Source organism: Eubalaena glacialis, chromosome 2, assembly GCF_028564815.1.
Source record: "Eubalaena glacialis isolate mEubGla1 chromosome 2, mEubGla1.1.hap2.+ XY, whole genome shotgun sequence".
Lineage (NCBI taxonomy): Eukaryota > Metazoa > Chordata > Mammalia > Artiodactyla > Balaenidae > Eubalaena > Eubalaena glacialis.
This window is the reverse complement of record NC_083717.1, coordinates 142,624,928-142,644,396: the sequence shown is the minus strand read 5'-3', so window position 1 is coordinate 142,644,396 and position 19,469 is coordinate 142,624,928. Positions and strand designations below refer to the sequence as shown.

At 34.3% G+C, this 19,469-nt stretch overlaps 1 protein-coding gene across 1 annotated transcript in view; it reads left to right on the top strand.

Moving 5' to 3' along the window:
* MDGA2 (MAM domain containing glycosylphosphatidylinositol anchor 2) overlaps positions 1–19,469 on the top strand; it is an 811,172-nt gene that overhangs the window by 549,812 nt on the left and 241,891 nt on the right. Inside the window, exon 6 of the mRNA XM_061182503.1 lies at positions 195–464. Within this exon, the coding sequence (XP_061038486.1) occupies positions 195–464 (270 nt within the window). The remainder of the gene's footprint in view (positions 1–194; positions 465–19,469) is intronic.

Here is a 19,469-nt window from a genome sequence, read left to right as displayed (position 1 = left end):
ACAATTCCATGGGTTTATAACATGTAATTAAAATGAGTAACCATTCTACATGATTTAAACTTGATTAATACAGTAAGATTTTGGCACAAGAGAACAATATTTCATTTTAATTGTTTGAGGAAATATAAAGCATACTGTTACTCTAGTTGTAGTAGATCTAAATAGGTGCATGTTCTTTTGTTTATGTCTTTTAGCATCTCCATCAATCAAACTCTTGGTGGATGACCCTATAGTTGTAAATCCTGGAGAGGCCATAACATTAGTATGTGTTACGACAGGAGGAGAGCCTGTACCTTCTCTCACCTGGGTCAGGTCCTTTGGGACTCTGCCTGAAAAGACTGTTTTGAATGGAGGAACTTTAACCATACCTGCCATCACCTCAGAAGACGCTGGTACTTACAGCTGCATCGCCAATAATAAAGTGGGAAACCCTGCAAAAAAGTCTACCAACATCATTGTGAGAGGTAAGTTTGCACAGAGAATGTTACAGCATAAATTTCTATATTTGCATTGAATAGTTTTCATAACATATTTTTAGTGACACTATGGAATAGTTTTATAATATGTTCTTAGTAAAAAAAATGATTAAAATCCAAATGTGGCATAGAGCATTATGCATTGTAATACAGATTGTGTATTAGTTTAAGGATTTAACAAATGCACCAATTTAATGTTTAATAAACATTTATTGAATCCCTATTACATGCAGAGCTTTAAATTGTGGGATTACATAGAGATCTATAAAACATTATCTTGTACTCAAGGATTCTACTCTCAGATAGTGAAGAAATATATATATCAATTTATAGCCATATGATGCAGTGTTTGGCAAGCATGAGTAAAAGCTATAAACATAAAAATTACAGTAGTTTCTGGCTGAAGTTATTAGGGACTATCTAATGACATTTGCATCAGGTCTTGTAGGCTGGGTAGAGTTTTAACAGACTGAGATTAGCTAAGGTCATGGAAAAGTCAGAGTTAGTAAAAGGTAAAGTTTATTTGAGGAATTTATATAAAAGGTGGTTCACTAAGTCAACAGCAGTGATGTTCTAGCTAGTGTGCTGGTGCTGCCTGTGGAAGAGATGCTAACCTTCCATTTCAGGGAAGGTGAAGTCACTGTGCAAGGAAAGCATATGCATCTTCATGTCTCACTTTACCTGGTGTGGTCCTGGGCTGGGGATGGAGGATGGTCACCAAGGCCTCTAAAGTTAAAATAGACATCCATATGCCCAAGAGAACTCTTCCAGCAGACAAATGAAAATTTATCATTAATGAAGGGTTATAATGGAAGCAAAACATAATTGAGTATATTGAGATAAACGCTTGTGATTTTGTGAACATAGACTGTGGTGGTTTTAGTGACCATAGTTATCTGTTACCACCCAAACTATCAGAAATATGCTACTTGGCCAAAAATATACTCTAGTCAAAATATTGTAAGATGTTACAGTGTAAATCAAGACACTGTGGATTTCATAGCTACTAGTTTCATGTCTACTGCAAAGCTAAGGAGAAGGGGAGGAGAATAGAGTAAGTTAAAATGCCAGAAAGCTTTCTGTTCTTACCTAGTTTTAGCTGTTTTTCTTGAATAAATCCTTCTTGAATTTTATCAAGGCTTTGGTTAATTTCCAGAATTCTGAAAAAGTTGATTTTGACATTTTTGCCTGTGTGTTTGTTGCTTTTATGGAGGACCAGATTTTCAGAGCCCTTTATTATGCCATTCTGGAAGTGCTTCTATCTGTATTCATTTTTTCACAAAAGGAAGGGATAAACCATGGGCTAATAAAAACATTATTGGGGAGTAATCCACAAACCATTTTGGATATATATTATAGGGTAGAACAAATGCACAAATATATATTGCTTTTATTGAGAACCAGGGTTCTCACTGGGGGAGAAGGAAGATACAAATATAGAAGGACAGAGATCTAGTGGTATTTGTTGAATTTGAATTGGTGGTATTAGGATTTTTTCAAATGTATATGTTTTTCAAGAGTTCATGATTTTTGCTCTGTCAACTGAAAGAGCTTAGAAGCAATGATACTCTAGTAGCAATGAACATATCTGACACCCAGTTCTTGGTTCTAAACACTATGTCCCCTTGAAAAAAAAAAAAGGAACATTTGGAGAAATAGATGATTCCAGGGCAGGGGCTGGGAAAGTAGAAGGTGAGCCTGGGATGTATTTTGTGCCAGAAAGCAAAGAAGACTAAGAAGGCTAAAAAAAAAGGTGGGGGAGGAAAGAAATAAGTGAGAGAGACTAAGAAGTACAAACTTCCAGTTGCAAAGTAAATGAGTCATGGGTATGAGATGTACAGTGTGGGGAATGTGGTCAATAACTATGAAAAGTAAAAATAAAAATAATAAAGCATCTTTTTAAAAAAAAAAGAAGACTAAAGAAAGCTCAAAGACCAAGGGAAATGTCAAAAGGACATAGGAGACAGCTTAAAGTGACTCCCGTTGGCCAAATTAGTGGCAATTTGAGTATTGAAATGCGTTAACGATGATAATGGTTTATAATATGTTAAATTAAAATTTCATTAGTCCATAGTAATAGTAAAATGAAAAAGAAAAATAGAGATGAAAAGCTCTTCTTTACAGAAGGATCCCAGCTAAAAATCATAGAAGGAATGGTAGAATAAAAGAAAACAACCATTCTGCAATCCCCGGTGTAATAGTTGGTTCCAGCAAGGATTATCAATGGATGCTGAATTATTGGGTAAAATATTTGGAGGCAATAGAATATTCACAAGATCTCCAAGTATCACCCCAAACTACAAGCTACCCCTTTGTAGTTTTTACTAACTACAAAGCAGGAAAGGTAGCTTTTCAGTTGAGAGATTCAGCAGTCTCCACTCTAACCAAATGATCAGACTTAGGGACCACCAAAAGGGACAATTTGACAGGAAGAGCCTCCTGATGAGATTTATTAAAAAGCCACAATATCACCTATGTAGGTTTCTCACCAAAAAAATGTCAAACCTGAACCTAATCATAAGTAAACAATCAGATAAATCTGAACCAGGGTTTCTCAACCTTGGCACTACTGACATTTTAGGATGGTAATTCTTTCTTGTGGGAACTGCTCTGTGCGTTGTAGGATGTTTAGACGCATGCCTGGCCTCTACCCACTACATTCCAATAGCACCTTGCTATAGATTGAATGTTCGTGTCCCCCACCGCAAAGTTCATATGTTTATATCCTAATCCCCAAGGTGATAGTATTAGGAGGTTGGACCTTTGGGAGGTGATTAGGTTGTGAGGGTAGAGCCCTCATGAATGGAATTAGTATCCTTATAAAAGAGGCCCAACCCAGGTTCAATCCCTGGTCAGGGAACTAAAATCCCACAAGCCGCACGGATTAAAAAAAAAAAAAAAAAAGAAGCCCAAGAAATCTCCCTTTCTCCTTTCACCATTTGAGATTATAGCAAAAAAAAAGTCTATGAACCAGGAAGTGGGCCTTCACCAGACACTGAACCTGCTGGCACCTTGATCTTGCACTTCCCAGCCTCTAGAATTGTGATAAATAAATTGCTGTTGTTTATAAAAATTATAAAAAAAAAAAGATGCTGTGGGTACTGCACTATCTGCTACAAAATTGTAAGCCATACAATATTTAGTAATTGCAAGATATACCATTATTTTATGTATCATTATAAAATAAAACATCATGCCAATTGAGCTACCACAGTGTTTTCCTATGAGATCAAATGTTATTGAAAGAAGTCTTTCAGATTTGTTATACTTAGGTTTTCTTTTAAACCATATATCACCCATTAGCATACATAAAAAGGAAAATAAAATAAAAATCATTGATCAAATTATTCGTAAAACTTCACAATCAGAACCAACCCAACTTCTAAATCAGTTTTCATCCCAGTCTTTGATGACTATGGTTTTCTAAATCTAGTTTGATCGTAGGATCATCTGAAACTATATTGAATCCCGGTACAACTGGCAAAATGTCTAGCATAAAATGTTGGTGTTGCTCAGGTCCCCTCCATAAAGAACTAACTCAATTCACAGCAATAGATGCTCCCAGAATGATTTGCTCCTCCCCATCTCATCTGGAATTTTTCATCTGTGTTCTTACAAAAGACAGTTTTCAGTTTTGACATGAATGACCTAAAATAAATAGAGCCTTAAAAATGTACTTCTCCAATTTGTAATTTCTTTTTTATGCCTTAAATTTATCTGAAGTGTACATTTGCATAGTCATATTATATTACCAGTAGAACCTCTCAGCAGTGGCATTTACATAATTCATAAAATTGAGTTTGTATGTAATCTTACTGAATATAGAAGTAGCCTTGGTTAACGGGTCCTAGGTTAAACTGTGAGGAGAAAAACTACTACAATAATATGAGGCATTTGATTTCTGCCACAAAGGCCAAGAAATTCAGTTAAAGAAAAATGGTTTTCTTCTTATTATATCAAAGAAATTATTTTCAAGTCTTCTGAATTTGTAGACCTCTGCAGTGTCTTAGATTAACTGTGTCATGGATACAGCAAAAACAGAACTCTAGGTTCATTTTCCCCCCATTCCTTTCTGTAATTAAATCAAGATCCACAGACCAGGTTTTCTGAACAATCACGACAATATCCTGTGCATAGAATTCCCACTGCCATTTGAGAATATCCATGAACAAAATAAGATTGTAGGATGCAGACAGGAATAAAACTCTAGAAACATTTCTGAAGTGTCATTTGACTTAAAAAAAAAAAAAAGAGACAACACTTTAAATAATGTAGATAATCCTCCATGTAGATAACAAGCTCCGAAACTGAAGAAGAATCTCGTATGTTTTAAAATTTTGTTAGGCATTCATAAATATAGCAGCAGTGCCTTTTCTTATGATCCTTTAAGAAGTTGCTGTGATTGAGCCACATTTCTCTCAAGTCAGGAGAGAAGCAGTTGCTTAATACATTTGATAAGAAAATTATGTTGATTTCCTAGGTGCATGTGGGGTGGCCTGAGGTCAGTGCTTTCCAAACTTTCCCACCTAAAGTTCTCTGTTGTTGTGAGTCACTGTATTTAGAAATGCCCACATTTCTCTTCCGTCATGAATTGAATGAGCCACTGTCTTGAGCAAACATGGTTCATAATATGACCAAGACATTACTGTATCTTAGTGTCCTGTGGTCTTTTAAAACTTTATTCAGTGGCTTAATCTTCCCCTGCTTCAGAAGAAAAGTCGGCAGACCCCATAACTCTTTTGTTCATTATTAGAAATAGAGAGTCCTACAGTGCATTCAGGTCACAATCATGCATTTAGTTCAGTGTTTTGGATACATGTTCCAAAATAGTAATGAGACTCCAAACCTGATTTAATGTAAAATTTTCTCCCCTGCCCAGCTTGGGTCCACTTTGGGCTGGAGACTTGCAGTGGGAAAGGGGACAGGGGCTGGTGTGGTTGGCTTCTTCCTGTTTGTCTGTCTATTCTCTACCCTCCTCTCCACCACCCCATCCCTGATCTGATAGCCAGATTCTGACCTTATAGCCAGATTCTGACCTTCCTGGCTTGGGGCGGGGTAGGAAGGTCTTCTCTATATAAAACATTTTTTTTTCTTCCTTGGCGCATTAATGGACTCTTGAGAGATTCCTCTACCTAGAAGAGATGCACATCTGTGTGCACCAAGGAGAACTCTCTAGTCACGGATTCTCCCAAGACCACTGATGTGCCACATTCCTTGAGCATCTCATGCCCTACCTCTACCGCCTTTCTGCTGAGAGCTTCTCTCTCTCCTCCAGGTAGCCAACTCAACAGAGCCCAAGACGAGAAGCCCATACTACCTCTCCTTCCGTGTGTGACTCACAGCTGTAAGCAGAAGCTCTTACCAATAAATTATGTGAGAGCACACAGATTCCAATGTAGCCACCTCTATCCTGTTGTCACACAGGTTTTGGTTTCCTCAGATATGTCAGGCATCATTTCAGGGAAAATATTTTAGAGCTTTGGCTGGTCCCATGAAAAGCCCCTCACTAGGACTGAGATGAAATAGACAGGCTGTCTTGCCGCCTTGGGCCTGGAAGAAGCTTCATCTCACAGTTTTATCCAAAGATATCCTTCCAAACAAATTTGGTCTCTGCCACTTTTTATGTGCTTAATTTCTATAGTCCAAGAATCAAAGAATGGAGTTTCTTTGAAAATTCTGCATAAGAAGGAGATTTGTCTTACACTCATTGTGGAATTCTGTGGATTTTGTTCTCAGTCAAAAGTGAATCAGGAAAAATCTATTCTATTATCTGGTTTCACAAGAGTATTGAAGGATTACAAGAATTTTCAAAACTTCTAGCTGATATTCTTAAATGTGATTATCAGTAAGTCCTTCTGGTTCTATCTTCAAACTATACTCTGAATCTGACCATATCTTACCAAGTTCACTGTTACCACCCTTGTGTAAACTATCAGTATATTTCCCCTAGTTGATTAAAATAGTCTTTTCATTAATCTTCTTTCCAGTCCAGCCCTTCTTTTAGAAGGGGCTGTTTAGGCACTGTATTAGATAAGGTAGACTTGACTGAGTTAACAAATAGACCCATACATGTAATTACTCAAAACAAAATTACTTTAGCTTTTTTTCATGAAAAAGTTTAGGGTGTTTCCTAGTTGATTATGCTGGCAGTGGTGTTGTATATGATTGGTGTTGGGGGGGGTGGGGGCGGGTGTAGGAGTAAGAGAGTCTATTCCATGCAGTCATTAGGCACCTAGGGAGATGATGTTTCTGCCATCTTCAAACTGTGGCTGCTAAGGTTGTTCTGAGTATTACCTCCATCCCTGTCAGCTGGAAGTGGGAAGGAGCTTGAATGATCACACATGGGAGACTTTTATGGGCCAGAAGCATGTTAGTTCCAATCACATTCTGTTGGCTAGACCTTAGGTACATAATCACACCACTGTGTGCCAGGTATACGAGGGCTTGGATTTTGGTCAACAGCTAGCCATCTCTGTTACATTCATACAAGAGCCAGAGTGATTGAAATCATCTCATTCCCCTGATCGGATTCCTCCCATGGCTTCCCATCTCGCCTAAAATGGAATTCACATTCCTCATTGTCATCTCATGTCACTTTCCTCTTTACTCACTCTGCTTTAGACACATTATTCTTCTTGTTCTTTTTCACAACTCAGGACTTAAGCATTTGCTGTTCTTTCGGCCTGGGGTGTTAATTTTCAAAAACCGTCTTCTGGGAAATATCTTCCCTGACTACCCTATCTTAGATAATCAACCCCTAATCCCTTGAATGATCTATTGTTTCTTCTTATCACATAACTACCTGGAGTTATTTTATACATTTTAAAAATTTATTGCCTGTCTCTTTCATGACACTGTATATAGTGACAAAGAATTTATCTGTTTGTTGTGTTTCTCAGTGACATCCCTGGAGTCTAAAAAATTACTCAGCGTATAGTAGATTCTCAATAAATATATGTTGAGTGAATGAATCACTTTTTATAAAAGTTTACTGGCTTACATTAGATATTTCTTTTGGACATCTATCACCCTTTGATACCCTGTGTATAATAAATGATATCAAGCAAAATAAGGAAATTCTATATACATGTTAAATCATATTAAACATTTGTGTGATGTGACTAGCTCATGTGAAAGGCCACATTGTTCTAATCATTCATTGCTGTGTAACAAGCCACCCCAAAACAGTAGCTTAACATGATAGCATTTATTTATTTTACTCACAAATCTGGGGGTTGAGAGACTCAGCTAAAAAATCCAGGGTCTCATATAATTGCACTCAGAAGATGGCAGGGCTTGAATCATCTTCAAAGCTTTTCCAATCAAATTTCTGGTTCCTGGACTAAAAAGTTCAAACAGCTGGGCTCCTTAGGTCAGTCTCTCTCTGTCTCTGCCTATCTGCCTCTCATTCTCTCATTCATTCTCAATAGCCTCTTTATATGGTTTCTCTGCATGGCAGCCTCAAGGTAGCCAGACTTGTTATAGGCTCCCAGAACCAGGGTCCTAAGAGCTGCATGAGTTCTAGCCTTTGAAGTCATGCAGTGTCATTACTGCTATTGTCTATTCATCAAGGCAGTGCCAGAGGTTGGCCTGGTTCCAAGAGGAGATCAAGTATCTTCACCTTTTGAAGGGATGAGTGTCAGATCATCTGCGGATGTGTTTTAAAGCCACCACAATGCGCAGTGTACTCCACAAGCCATATTCTTCACATCATACCTCCCATGCTGCCTCAATGCACATTTATGCCCCTATTTTTTCCACTTTCCTCCTTAATTTCATCAGCCCCTATCTTGAACCCATAGCCTCTGCAAAAGTGATGTCCTAAACATATTTCCTCTTTGAATTCTAGAATTTCTCCAGCTTATCTTTGTTGGCTATGATCTCAGATTCCTAATATGGAGAAAAAACACTTGTCAGTATTGAAATAGATTTAACCTTTATGGAAGAAGTCAATATATATTCAGTGAGCCATGAATATACACTTTCCTAACTGTACAAAAATATATACTGTAACCTCCAGGAATATCATAACCCTCTGTTCTGAAAAGTGTGGATTTGCCTAACTCTAGTATATCCACGTGAAAGGACTGAGATCTTTAAAAACCTGAATTTTTATATTAAACATATTTGTTCAGAACTCATTTAATGGAAATATATCAAATATTAGCACTGCTAACATTTCAAAATGATCTTTAGGCTTATTACTAAAAAAAATCTTGTAATTCAAAAATTCTATGAAAAAAAATTTCGAACCTTTGAGTATGCCAGTTCTGTTTAGGTAATAGTAATAGTTATTATCGATTTGAGCACTTACCATGTACTGGGCTACCTGGCACACCATGTACATGAACTTTTTAATCATTCCCAGATATTTATGAGGTAAAAAATATTATTGTTCCTATTTTAAAGAATAGTAAAACTGAAGAGGGAGCAAGTTAAGTAACTTCCCCCAAATATAAGCCTTATTTAAGCAGCAAAGCTGGGATTCAAAACCCACACAGTATGGTTCCAGGGCCACTGTCTTAATCAAGGTACCATAGTGCCTTTCAAAATTTAGCCAAGTTTTTAAAAATGTATAATTCCTCCTCCTCCTCTCCAAATTGAACTGACTAATGTCCTTTTCTACTTCCTCTACCCTTGCCTTGCCAAAAACTTACTAAGGATTCTTTCTGGGTTGTAAATTGAATACATTTTTATGTTTATTAAAAAAAAATCCCCAACACTATACAGTCCTTCCCAATTACACCATTTCCCTCCCAAGTATACAGTCATTTTTGATTGGAGGAAATTCTGTGTTTTTGCTAATCAGTACTTTTTTCTCCAGTAATGGTGGGCATACTTTAATTTCAAGTTCTAACCAACATACTATTTGTAGTTTATGATTCTAAATAATATTATATTTGAAGGACTGAGCATGACTCTGTTACTTTTACTGGCAGTCTTACAGATTATTGTACAAAAATTTTAAAGAATTTCTGTTAATCATAAGAGATCAGGGACTTCCCTGGCAGTCCAGTGGTTGGGACTTCGGCTTCCAATGCAGGGGGTGCAGGTTCGATCCCTGGTTGGGGAGCTAAGATCCCATGTGCCTCTCAGCCAAAAAAAAAAGAACCAAAACATAAAACAGAAGCAATGTTGTAACAAATTCAATAAAGACTTTAACAATGGTCCATATCAAAAAAAAATTTTTTTAAAAGAGATCAATTGAATTACGAATGCCAAAGATACAAAATAACTGCACAAATAAGACAACTAGTATAAACAAGGAACAAAACAAGACCTATAAAGTGTGTTCATTGTTTTTGCTGAAAAGTATATACCTTCAAGCTATTGGTCAGAAAGTCAGTCAGAGTTAATTGTCAATTTTCCAGGAAGAATTGATCATATTTAGCTTACAGTGCATTCTAAATGTAAATTATTTGTGAATTTCCAACTACAGGGTTGTTGCAGTTCCTCCCAAGCATATAATCAAATTAAATTTCCAGTCATCAATAGTTTTCTTCCATGACCTTTCATTAGTAAAAACTATAATGATAATAGCTGAAATTGTAGAAAACTAGTCCTTTAACATTCTCCAAGAGCAAAACTGTCTGCTGTGTGCAGGTGTCCTGATTACACATGTAGATTAAGTGCTCTATTTCTATTTTCCCAATTTAATATTCTGTATAATTACATCTCCCCAAAACACCAGAGAGAATTTTAGTATATTATGTTTTTTAGCTCTGAAATTGTTTCATTATTATCTTTTTAAAAATTAATCAGGGCTGTACAAAATCTAAAAATTACCAATTTGGTAGTTCTCATCTGAATATAGATAACTCACTTTTCTCTTACAAATGAGATAAATCTAACATCTTTGTTCAGTGAAATAACATATGAGGAATTTTAAGATACAACTTCAAGTAAAAAGTTTATCTAGATATTGTATAATCTTATAATTACTTTTATATAACTGTATACATACAGCTTAGTCATACATTTTATTTTATTAAAACTTAGGTTGTCCTGCTTGGTAGTTGGAATTTCTGTCATATTTACTCTAGTCAAAAGGAGATGTACCATTTGGTAGTAGTGCTTTAAAAGTCAATACCTGTTAACATCCAGAAAAGAAGAATCTTATTCAGTAACATTATTTTAAAATTTCTTTCATCAGTTTCTTTGAAGGCATTTTATAGGTTTTTTGGCGGGGGGCAGGGGGGTGGTTTGGTTTTTAGATACCCTACAGTTGTAAAACAGGGCCAAAACAATGATACTAATTTGAAAACTCCTGATTCAGATTTTTTATCCTGTTATGGCAGGCACCTATTTCCCAAGCCTACTGGCTCACCACACTTAGTTTGTGTGGGTTAAACAGTCTGTAGGCAGTAAGGTATAGGGAAAGAGATCTATGATATGGTTCTGGCTTCCTTTAAATTAGCTACCAGATCACAAGTATGTAAAGAGGCCTTTGCTTACTTTACTCTACACTAAGAAATTGGAGTGCATAATTTATAAGATATTTTTGCTCTAACCATCTATGATTCTATACCATCAAAACGTACCTTGACCTATGCCCCTTTCTGGACTTAATCACTCTATTTTTGCTTACAAATTTACTCATACAAATACATGAGTACAAATACAGTATAGATATGATTACTAAAAAACACAACTTTCAAACAAAATTCTTTTTTAAAAAATTATTGTTTACTTACCTTAGGATATTAAACCAGGAAGATAAATGTAAATGGTACTTTCAGTAGGTATTTAGAAAATTTCTATTCCACACTAGATCTGTGTCAGTTGCTGTAAGGGACAGAAAAGGAATGAGTACAATCCCTGAGCCCATGGAGTTCTTACACTTACAGGGAGAAAATCATCGGGGCAACTCCCTCCATAGATCGTAAGAAAGATCATAACTTCACAATAGAAGCATAGACAATGTGCTGTTGGAAACTCAGATGAAGAAACAATTAATTCTGATTAGGGAGATAGAGGAAAATTCCAAAGAAGGTGGCATTTGAGATGGTCTTTGAAAAATGAGAATCCTTATATATTTAGAAATGAAGTGTCTCTTTCCTGTGCTGTCCAGAATGGTGGCATTAACTAGCTTTTTGAACTTTCTCAGTTTTCTTATTTATTGAAATATTAGAAACTATTGATAGCCTTTAAAAGAAAAGCCTGTGTTTAACTTCCATATTTTATAGTAAATATTTTCAGAAACTAAGTAATTTATACATTTTATTTTGTGATTTTGAAATAATGCTTAAAGGTTAATATTTTGCAGTCTTGAGTTGCATAAGATTTTATATAAAATTTTTAATTGAATTAGTCAACCTGCCAAATTTTCTGTTTACTGTGTTTTCTGTTTCCATTTGAATTCTGTCCAGTGTTCTTCCAACATCAGTGCTTTTTCTAAATGCTTCAGGAAATTTCTAGAGACCATCAACCTAATTCTTAAATTATTCCTCATCTAGACTCCGTAAGATGATTTCTTAATTTTAGCATTCAAAGAATCTTTTCTCTTTTTCTTTTTTTTTAACCTTATTGTCTCAGCAAATATATTTATCTGAAAATTGTGTGTGCATGGAAATCATCAACCCAGTCATTCAAATCCATCTTAATGAAAATGTACCTGTTAAAATCAATCAAGTATGAATGACTGGTAAGAGAAAATTTATCCATGGAAAGTCCATAAATTCATTCCAAAACTAACTAATTAATTTCCAAAATCCAAAAATTAGGAAAATACTTTTTAAACTTACTAAAAAAAATCAGTTACTTTTTTCTAATTAGAGAAGTTTTTTTTTTAGTCTTGCAAACATTAGGATTGGTCTTTCCATGGTTCTTTCTATAATTTATGCCCCACATAACCTTATTTAGTTAACATGCACAGGGATAATAAAATTCACATTCAAGTGTCAGCTATCATTGAGTAGATGATGGGAACCCATTGCAAACAAAAGAGGTAGAAGAGAGAGGTGGCATTTTATTTATCTGCGTAGGTCAGTGGTCCTCAATTGGGGCAGTGTTTCCTTTTAGAGGACATTTGGCAGTGTTTTGAGACATTTTTGATTGTCATGACTGGGGGTGCTGGTGTGCCACTGGCATCTAAAGGATAGAGGCCAAGGATGCTGCTAAACACCCTACGATACACTGGACAGCCTGCACACAAAAAATAACCTGGTCCAAAATGTAAATAGCGCTGCTGTTGAGAAACTCTGGCCTAGGTAAAGCCTTCCCTTATAGCCAAATTGAAAGATGCATAAAACTACACACTCATGCGTGCGCACACGCACACACACACAATTCCAAAAAACACAGTACATTTTGATACAATATTGATGTTAGATTATAATCATTCTTGACATATTTCTTAGAGTTTCAGATGTCAGTAGTTCTTAACCTGACATGCATCTTTCTCTGTATCTTGGGAAAAGTCTGTCATCTGGCCCTTCTTGGGAAGTACTTCTTAGAAACTTAGAGCAATGCCTCTTTTCTGTGGTCCGTATTTATGAGCTCTTGTCTCCTGGGTTGTAATGATCTCTCTCTGTGAATCTCAATTGTTCACCTAGTCAATATCTTAGACTCATTCCTGTGAACCTCCATACTCCTTTTGATAGCAAAGCTCACTTTGTTTATTGAAGTTTTTCAACGTGCTTCCTAATTTTGAAATGTAATATTTACTCCAATAGTAAGAGCTCTTTTTTAGGCTTCTAAGATGTGCTCCCTCCCCCAAGTCATCCACTGAGCCTATGGAGTCAATGAACACAGTCAAATGAGCACAATTTTTTCATGTATGGCCCTCTTGATTCCTATTCAATCTCCATGTTTCCAGTAGCTCTAGAAGATACCCTGTCAGGTTGTCCAAGACATGAAACCAGGATGATGGAGAATGAAAAAATAGATATTTATGTTGCTGTTATCAATCTTCCTAAACTTTCTCCTAATTATCCTGTGTGTGTGTGTGTGTGTGTGGTCTAAAGAGCTTATAAAATGTCATATTATAGCTTCTTCTTGCACTATGGGTTAAATGCTGACTTTCTTTATAGAAACTTATTTTGAAGGACTGTTTCTAGCATGGCACATTTCATTTCATTTCATACTGACTATTAATTTATTCTGAGAGAAGTAGGAAAACCTAAAAAGGGAGGCATGTAACTGATTGCAGTTGGCCTATTAATTTAGAAGTTTATTTGGTGTGAGAGCCCAGAGAAATAAATGATGTTCACTAGGATACAAAGTTTCTGGTTCAGTAATTTTTTCCTCTCACAGTAATGGAAGTCTAGACTTGGTGACCCTGTGCATTTATTATTAGTTTTAATACATTATTGTCATACAGTACCCTCCTGCTTGCTGATTATATAATCTGGGTATATTAAAGCACTATCTTAAAAAATATAGTGTAAGATATGACTTTATTTTAACTTATTAAAGTGTAACAGAAATTGTAGACCTTATAAGTATATACCTTAATGAACTTTTACAGAGTGGACACATCTGTGTCAGCAGCACCCAGATTGAGAAGCAGAGAATTTAGAGCTCTCAGGAAGCTTCTCTCTGCCCCTCTTTCACAGCCTCACTAAAATGTGACCTCTATTCTGACTTTAAACATCCTAGATTAGTTTTGTCAGTCACCTCTTCAAGTCTTTGGCCTATTTCCCCCTTTTTGGGTTGTATCTTTCTTCTTTATGCATAGAGTTCCTTATATATTTTATATGTCACTTACTGAATATATTTATTAAAAATATTTTCTTCTACTTTGTGGCTTGCCTTCTCACAATCTTAATGCTATACTATAATGAATAAAAGTCCTCCATTTTGATCCAGTCTGAAATATCAAAAATTTTTTAAGGAATTTAAGAAATTTTTTTTAATTCTATTTAAGAAATAGAATATTTCTTTTTCTATTTAAGAAAAATTTTCCTAATCCTAGATAATAAAAAATATGCTCTTATGTTTTCTGCTGAAGTTTCATTGTGTTACCTAAATATCTGATGGGAATTCATTTGGAATTGACTTTTGTATGTGGCTTGAGGTAAGACTAAAGGTATTTTTTTTTTAATTTGAATATCTGGTTAAATCATTAACACCTATAGAATTGACCATTATTTCTCATTATACTGCCTTGTCACCTTTGTCATAAATCAAAGGATCAAATACATGTGGGTCTGTTTCTCGACCCATTTCTTTTCTATTTGTCTTTGTTTATCCCTATGCTAATACTACTATCTCTTAATTACTATAAAATTGTATTAAATCTGGTAATGCAAGGATTCTGGCTCTTTTCTTTTTCAAGATTGCCTTGGTTAGTCTTGGCCCCATGTGTTTCTATATATATTTTATAAGCAGTTTATCAATTTCTACTTCACCCCTTTCCCCTAAAAAAAAAAAAAAAAAAACCTGAAATTTTTATTTGGACTGAATTGAATCTGCAAATCTTCCAATTATTGACATTTTTTTATCCCTCCATTTATTTGTCTTCTTTAATTTCTTTCACTACAGTTTGTGTTTTTCAAAGGAGTGATCTTAAACATCTTTTGTTAGATTCATTCTGAGTAGTTGAGAATTTTGTTGTTCTTTTTCTTGGCATTGTAAACAGTATCATTTTTAAAGTTTTATTTCCTATTTATTTTGTGCTGATGTATGGCAATGCACATGATTTTGTATATCAACCTTGTATTACTTAACCTTGCTTAAGTTCACTTATTGATTATAATAATTTGTCTTAGAGTCTTTTGAATTTTCTGTGTACACAGTCATGTTGGCTTCAAATAATGAAAGATATACTTCTTTTTTTTACATATTTTATATCTGCTTCTTGATTTGTTTTATTGCCAAAGATGTCCAAATTACATGTTTAATAGATGTAGAATATCTTGTATCCTTCTCTTTTTCCAATCCCAAAGGGAAAGTTTTAAGTATTATACCATTAAATACAATGCTTACTGCTGGCATTTTAATGATACTCTTCTTTCATAACTAGCTAAGAACTGTTAATGAGTGCTAAATGCCATAACATAATGGAATTATGCTTTAAAATGCAAGAAAAGAAGAGTAGGGGAACAAAGACATGTGGAACATATAGAAATTAGACCTTAAGCAGGAGAAAGAAAATAATGAAAGAGAGCATATGTCAATGAAATATACAAAAACAACAGAGAGACTTAATCCAAAAATGCGTTCTTTGATAACATTAACAAAGTTGATGAATTCCTAAAAGGACTGATTAAAAAAAAGCAATAGCTAAAATACAAAATACTAACATCAGGAATGAAAGAAGTATCATTACTACAGAATTTACAAACTTAAAAGGACAGTGAAGGGGTTTTATGAGCAACTTCATGCAAATATATTTAATGAGTAAAATGGACACATTTATTGAAAAACACAATTCATCAAAACTAACATAAGAAAAAACTTTAAAGATGAATACCTTAATATTCATTAAAGAAATTGAATTCATCATTTCAAAATTTCCAAAAAAGACAACATGTTCAGATGACTTCGCTAGTGAACTCTGTCAAACCTATAGGAATAAACAGTGACAATCCTACACACACAAGCAAAATTCATAAAATCAAAGAGAAGCAGAAACTCCAATTCGTATTACAAAGTCACCATAACCTTAGTAGTAAAAGAAGATGATAGTATATTACAAGAAATGAAAATTTAATACCAATATCCTTCATAATCTTAGGCACAAAAATCCTAACAAATGTTATCAAATCAATTCCACTAATATTTAAAGAGGATAATACAAAATTATCAAGTGGACTGTATCCAAAAAATGTGTTGGTTTAACACTCAAATAGCAATTAATGTAATCACTGCATTACCAGATTAAAAGAAAACTAATATTAATATTTCAATTAATACAGAGAAAAAATAGTTAAAATTTAACATCACTTTTAGAAATAGAAGGGAATAGTCAATCTGATAAAACACGACTACAAAAACCTACAGCTAAGATAATACTTAATAGTAAAATACTGAATGCTTTCCTTCCTAAGACTGGCAATAAGAGAATGATGTCCTTTCTCACCACATCTATTCAGCATTATACCTCCTGCAGTTTCCACCAGTGAAATAAGACCGGAAAAAGAAAACCCTGTGGATTATAAAGGAAGAAGTAAAACTCTAATTATTCTCTGATGACATATTCTTAATGAATCTATGAAAAACAAAACTTGCCATAAAATATGGATAAATTGAATTTTATAAAAATTAAAAACTTTTGTCCATCAAAAGAAACTATTAAGAAAATAAGCCAGAGATGGGAAGAAAATACCCTCATCACATATATATATGATAAATAGCTTATATCCTGATTATATCAGTAACTCTTGCAACTCAGTAATAAAACAATAAACAAACCAATTTTTTAAAATAGGGAAAAGATTTATATAGACACTGATAAACGAATGGCTAATAAGCACACAGAAAAATGCTCAACATTATTGTTCATCAGGAAAATGCAAATTAAAACCACAATTAAGTACCACAAGACCCCACTAGAATGGATTCATGAAAATGATTTACTTCACCAAAAGTTGTAGGGGATGTGGGGCACCTGGCACTCATAAACTGCCAGTGGGAGCATAAAGGAGTCAATCCTTCTTGAATACTGTCTAGCAGTTTTTAACAAGTTAAACATAATTTACCTTATGACCAAGGAATTCTTTTCCTAGGTATTTTTCAAAGAGAAATTTAAATTATATACACAAAAATCCTTGTATAATACTGTATAACATCTTTTTCATATTAGCGAAAACATGGAAGCAGTCCCATCACCTTTAAAACAGATAGAAAATAATCTGTGATATATTCATATGGTTGAATACTATTCAGCAATAAAATCGAACAAGTACAGTAATGATACTTGAAACAATAGAATGAATCATAACTATACACTTAGTGAAATAAATCAGATGTACAGAAGTACATACTGTATGATTTCATGTATATGAAGTCTAGCGTAGACAAAAATATTCTTTATTAATGGAAATTATATCAGTGGTTGCTTCTTGGGAAAGGCTCATTCACTAAGATGGGACTTGGAAGAACTTTATGCGATGATAAAAATTTCCTGCATCATAGAGATGTGGGTTTCACAATGGTCTAGATCTGTTCAAACTGATCAAATGGTACATTTAAGATATTAGTATTTTTGCCACAGAGCAGCTAAGCCCATGTGCCACAACTACTGAGCCTGCACTCTAGAGCCCGCATGCCACAACTACTGAAGCCCATGTGCCTAGAGCCCGTGCTCCACAACAAGAGAAGCCACCGCAATGAGAAGCCCACACACCGCAACAAAGAGTAGCCCCCGCTTGCCACAACTAGAGAAAAGCCCGTGCGCAGCAACGAAGACCCAATGCAACCAAAACTGAATTAATTAATTAATTAATTGTTTTTTAAAAAGATATTAGTGTTTTGCTGTATGTAAATTACACTTCACTACCCAAAAAAGGTAATAAAAAAACCAAATCCGTAAACATTTCTTCTTTTTCTCTAAAGTTTATGTAAAAGCAGTGTTACTTTTTATTTAATTGTTTAGAAAAGAATTTTCAGGAGAAGCCACCATCTGGGATTATAGATTGCTTTGTACAAAGATTTTCAGTTATAGAGTGAATTTCTTTAATAAATATAGAGCTATTAAAATTTCTATCTCTTCTTCAATTTTTGTTTTGTTTTTCTAGGAATCTGAATATGTTGTTTAAATTGTTGAGTTTATTGGTATAAAATTGTTATAATTACTGTAGTTATCTTTTTAATATTTTTTTGGTCCAATGATGTGCTGGCAAACCAGTTTTCTGGGGAAAAAAAAAAAAAAAACCACTTGATTTATAGTGTTTGCCAATTCCACAGTGTATATCACCAGACCATAGCCAATTTCAAGTTGTATAGTTGGAAGATATGCATATAGTTTGTTATCTTGAGCAGGTATGAAGTAGTTCCAACATACCACTTTTGTAATCTATAATGAAACCGTGATATTGGTAAGTTATGTCTTCTTTACTTGGTTTTATTGGTTAGTTTTTCTGGAGGTCATTCAATGTTATTAGTTATTGTAAAGAATTAACTCTGAACCTTTGTGGTTTTTAAAAATTTTCCTCTGTTGTACATATGTTTTGTATTATAATACTTTTTACCCTTATTTCCTTTCTGCTATATCTGTAGATTTAAAAAGCCAGTTATTAAAAAAAATGCCAATTATTTTTCCAACATCTTAAAGCATTGATTGGATTATTGATTTTAAACTTTTAGAATTTTTGCTATATAGGCTTTTATAAATCTCCTTCTAAACATGATATTAACTTTCTCACAAGTTTTGATATGTAATATTTTTATTATCATTCGGTTTGAAATACTCTCTAATTTCCACTGTGCTATTTTTCCTTTGACCCAAGGGTTACTTAGAATTATATTGCTCAAGTGCAAAATAAATGAGATTTTTAAATTATATTTTTGTTATTGATTCCAACTTAATTCCATTATGATCAGAGTTCATATAATGAATTACTCTTATTTTTATTTTATGACATTGTGTTGGATTTATTTTGCTCTTCTTTTTTTGAATTCTTGTAGTGGGGGCTTAGATAATTTACTTGAGACTTTTCATCGTTTCTGTTGTATGCATTCAATGGTATAAATTTTCCTCTCAGCACTTCTTTAGCTGTGTCCCACAAGTTTTTATATGTTCTATTTTTATTTTCATTCTGTTCAGTGTGATTTTTTTATTTCCTCGGGGACTTCCTCCTTGACCCATGGATTATTTAGAAGTATGTTTTTCAGTTTCCAAAAAGAGTTTGGAAATTTTTCTGTTATCCTTCTGTTATTGGTTTCTAGTTTGATTCTACTGTGGATGGAGAACTCACTCTGGATGACTTCATTTCTCTTAAAAATATTGAAGTTTGTTTTATAAGCAGGATATGTCTAGCTTGGTATGTTCCATGGGTACTTGAGAAGAATGTGCATTCTGCTATTTGGTATAATGTTCTACAAATGTCA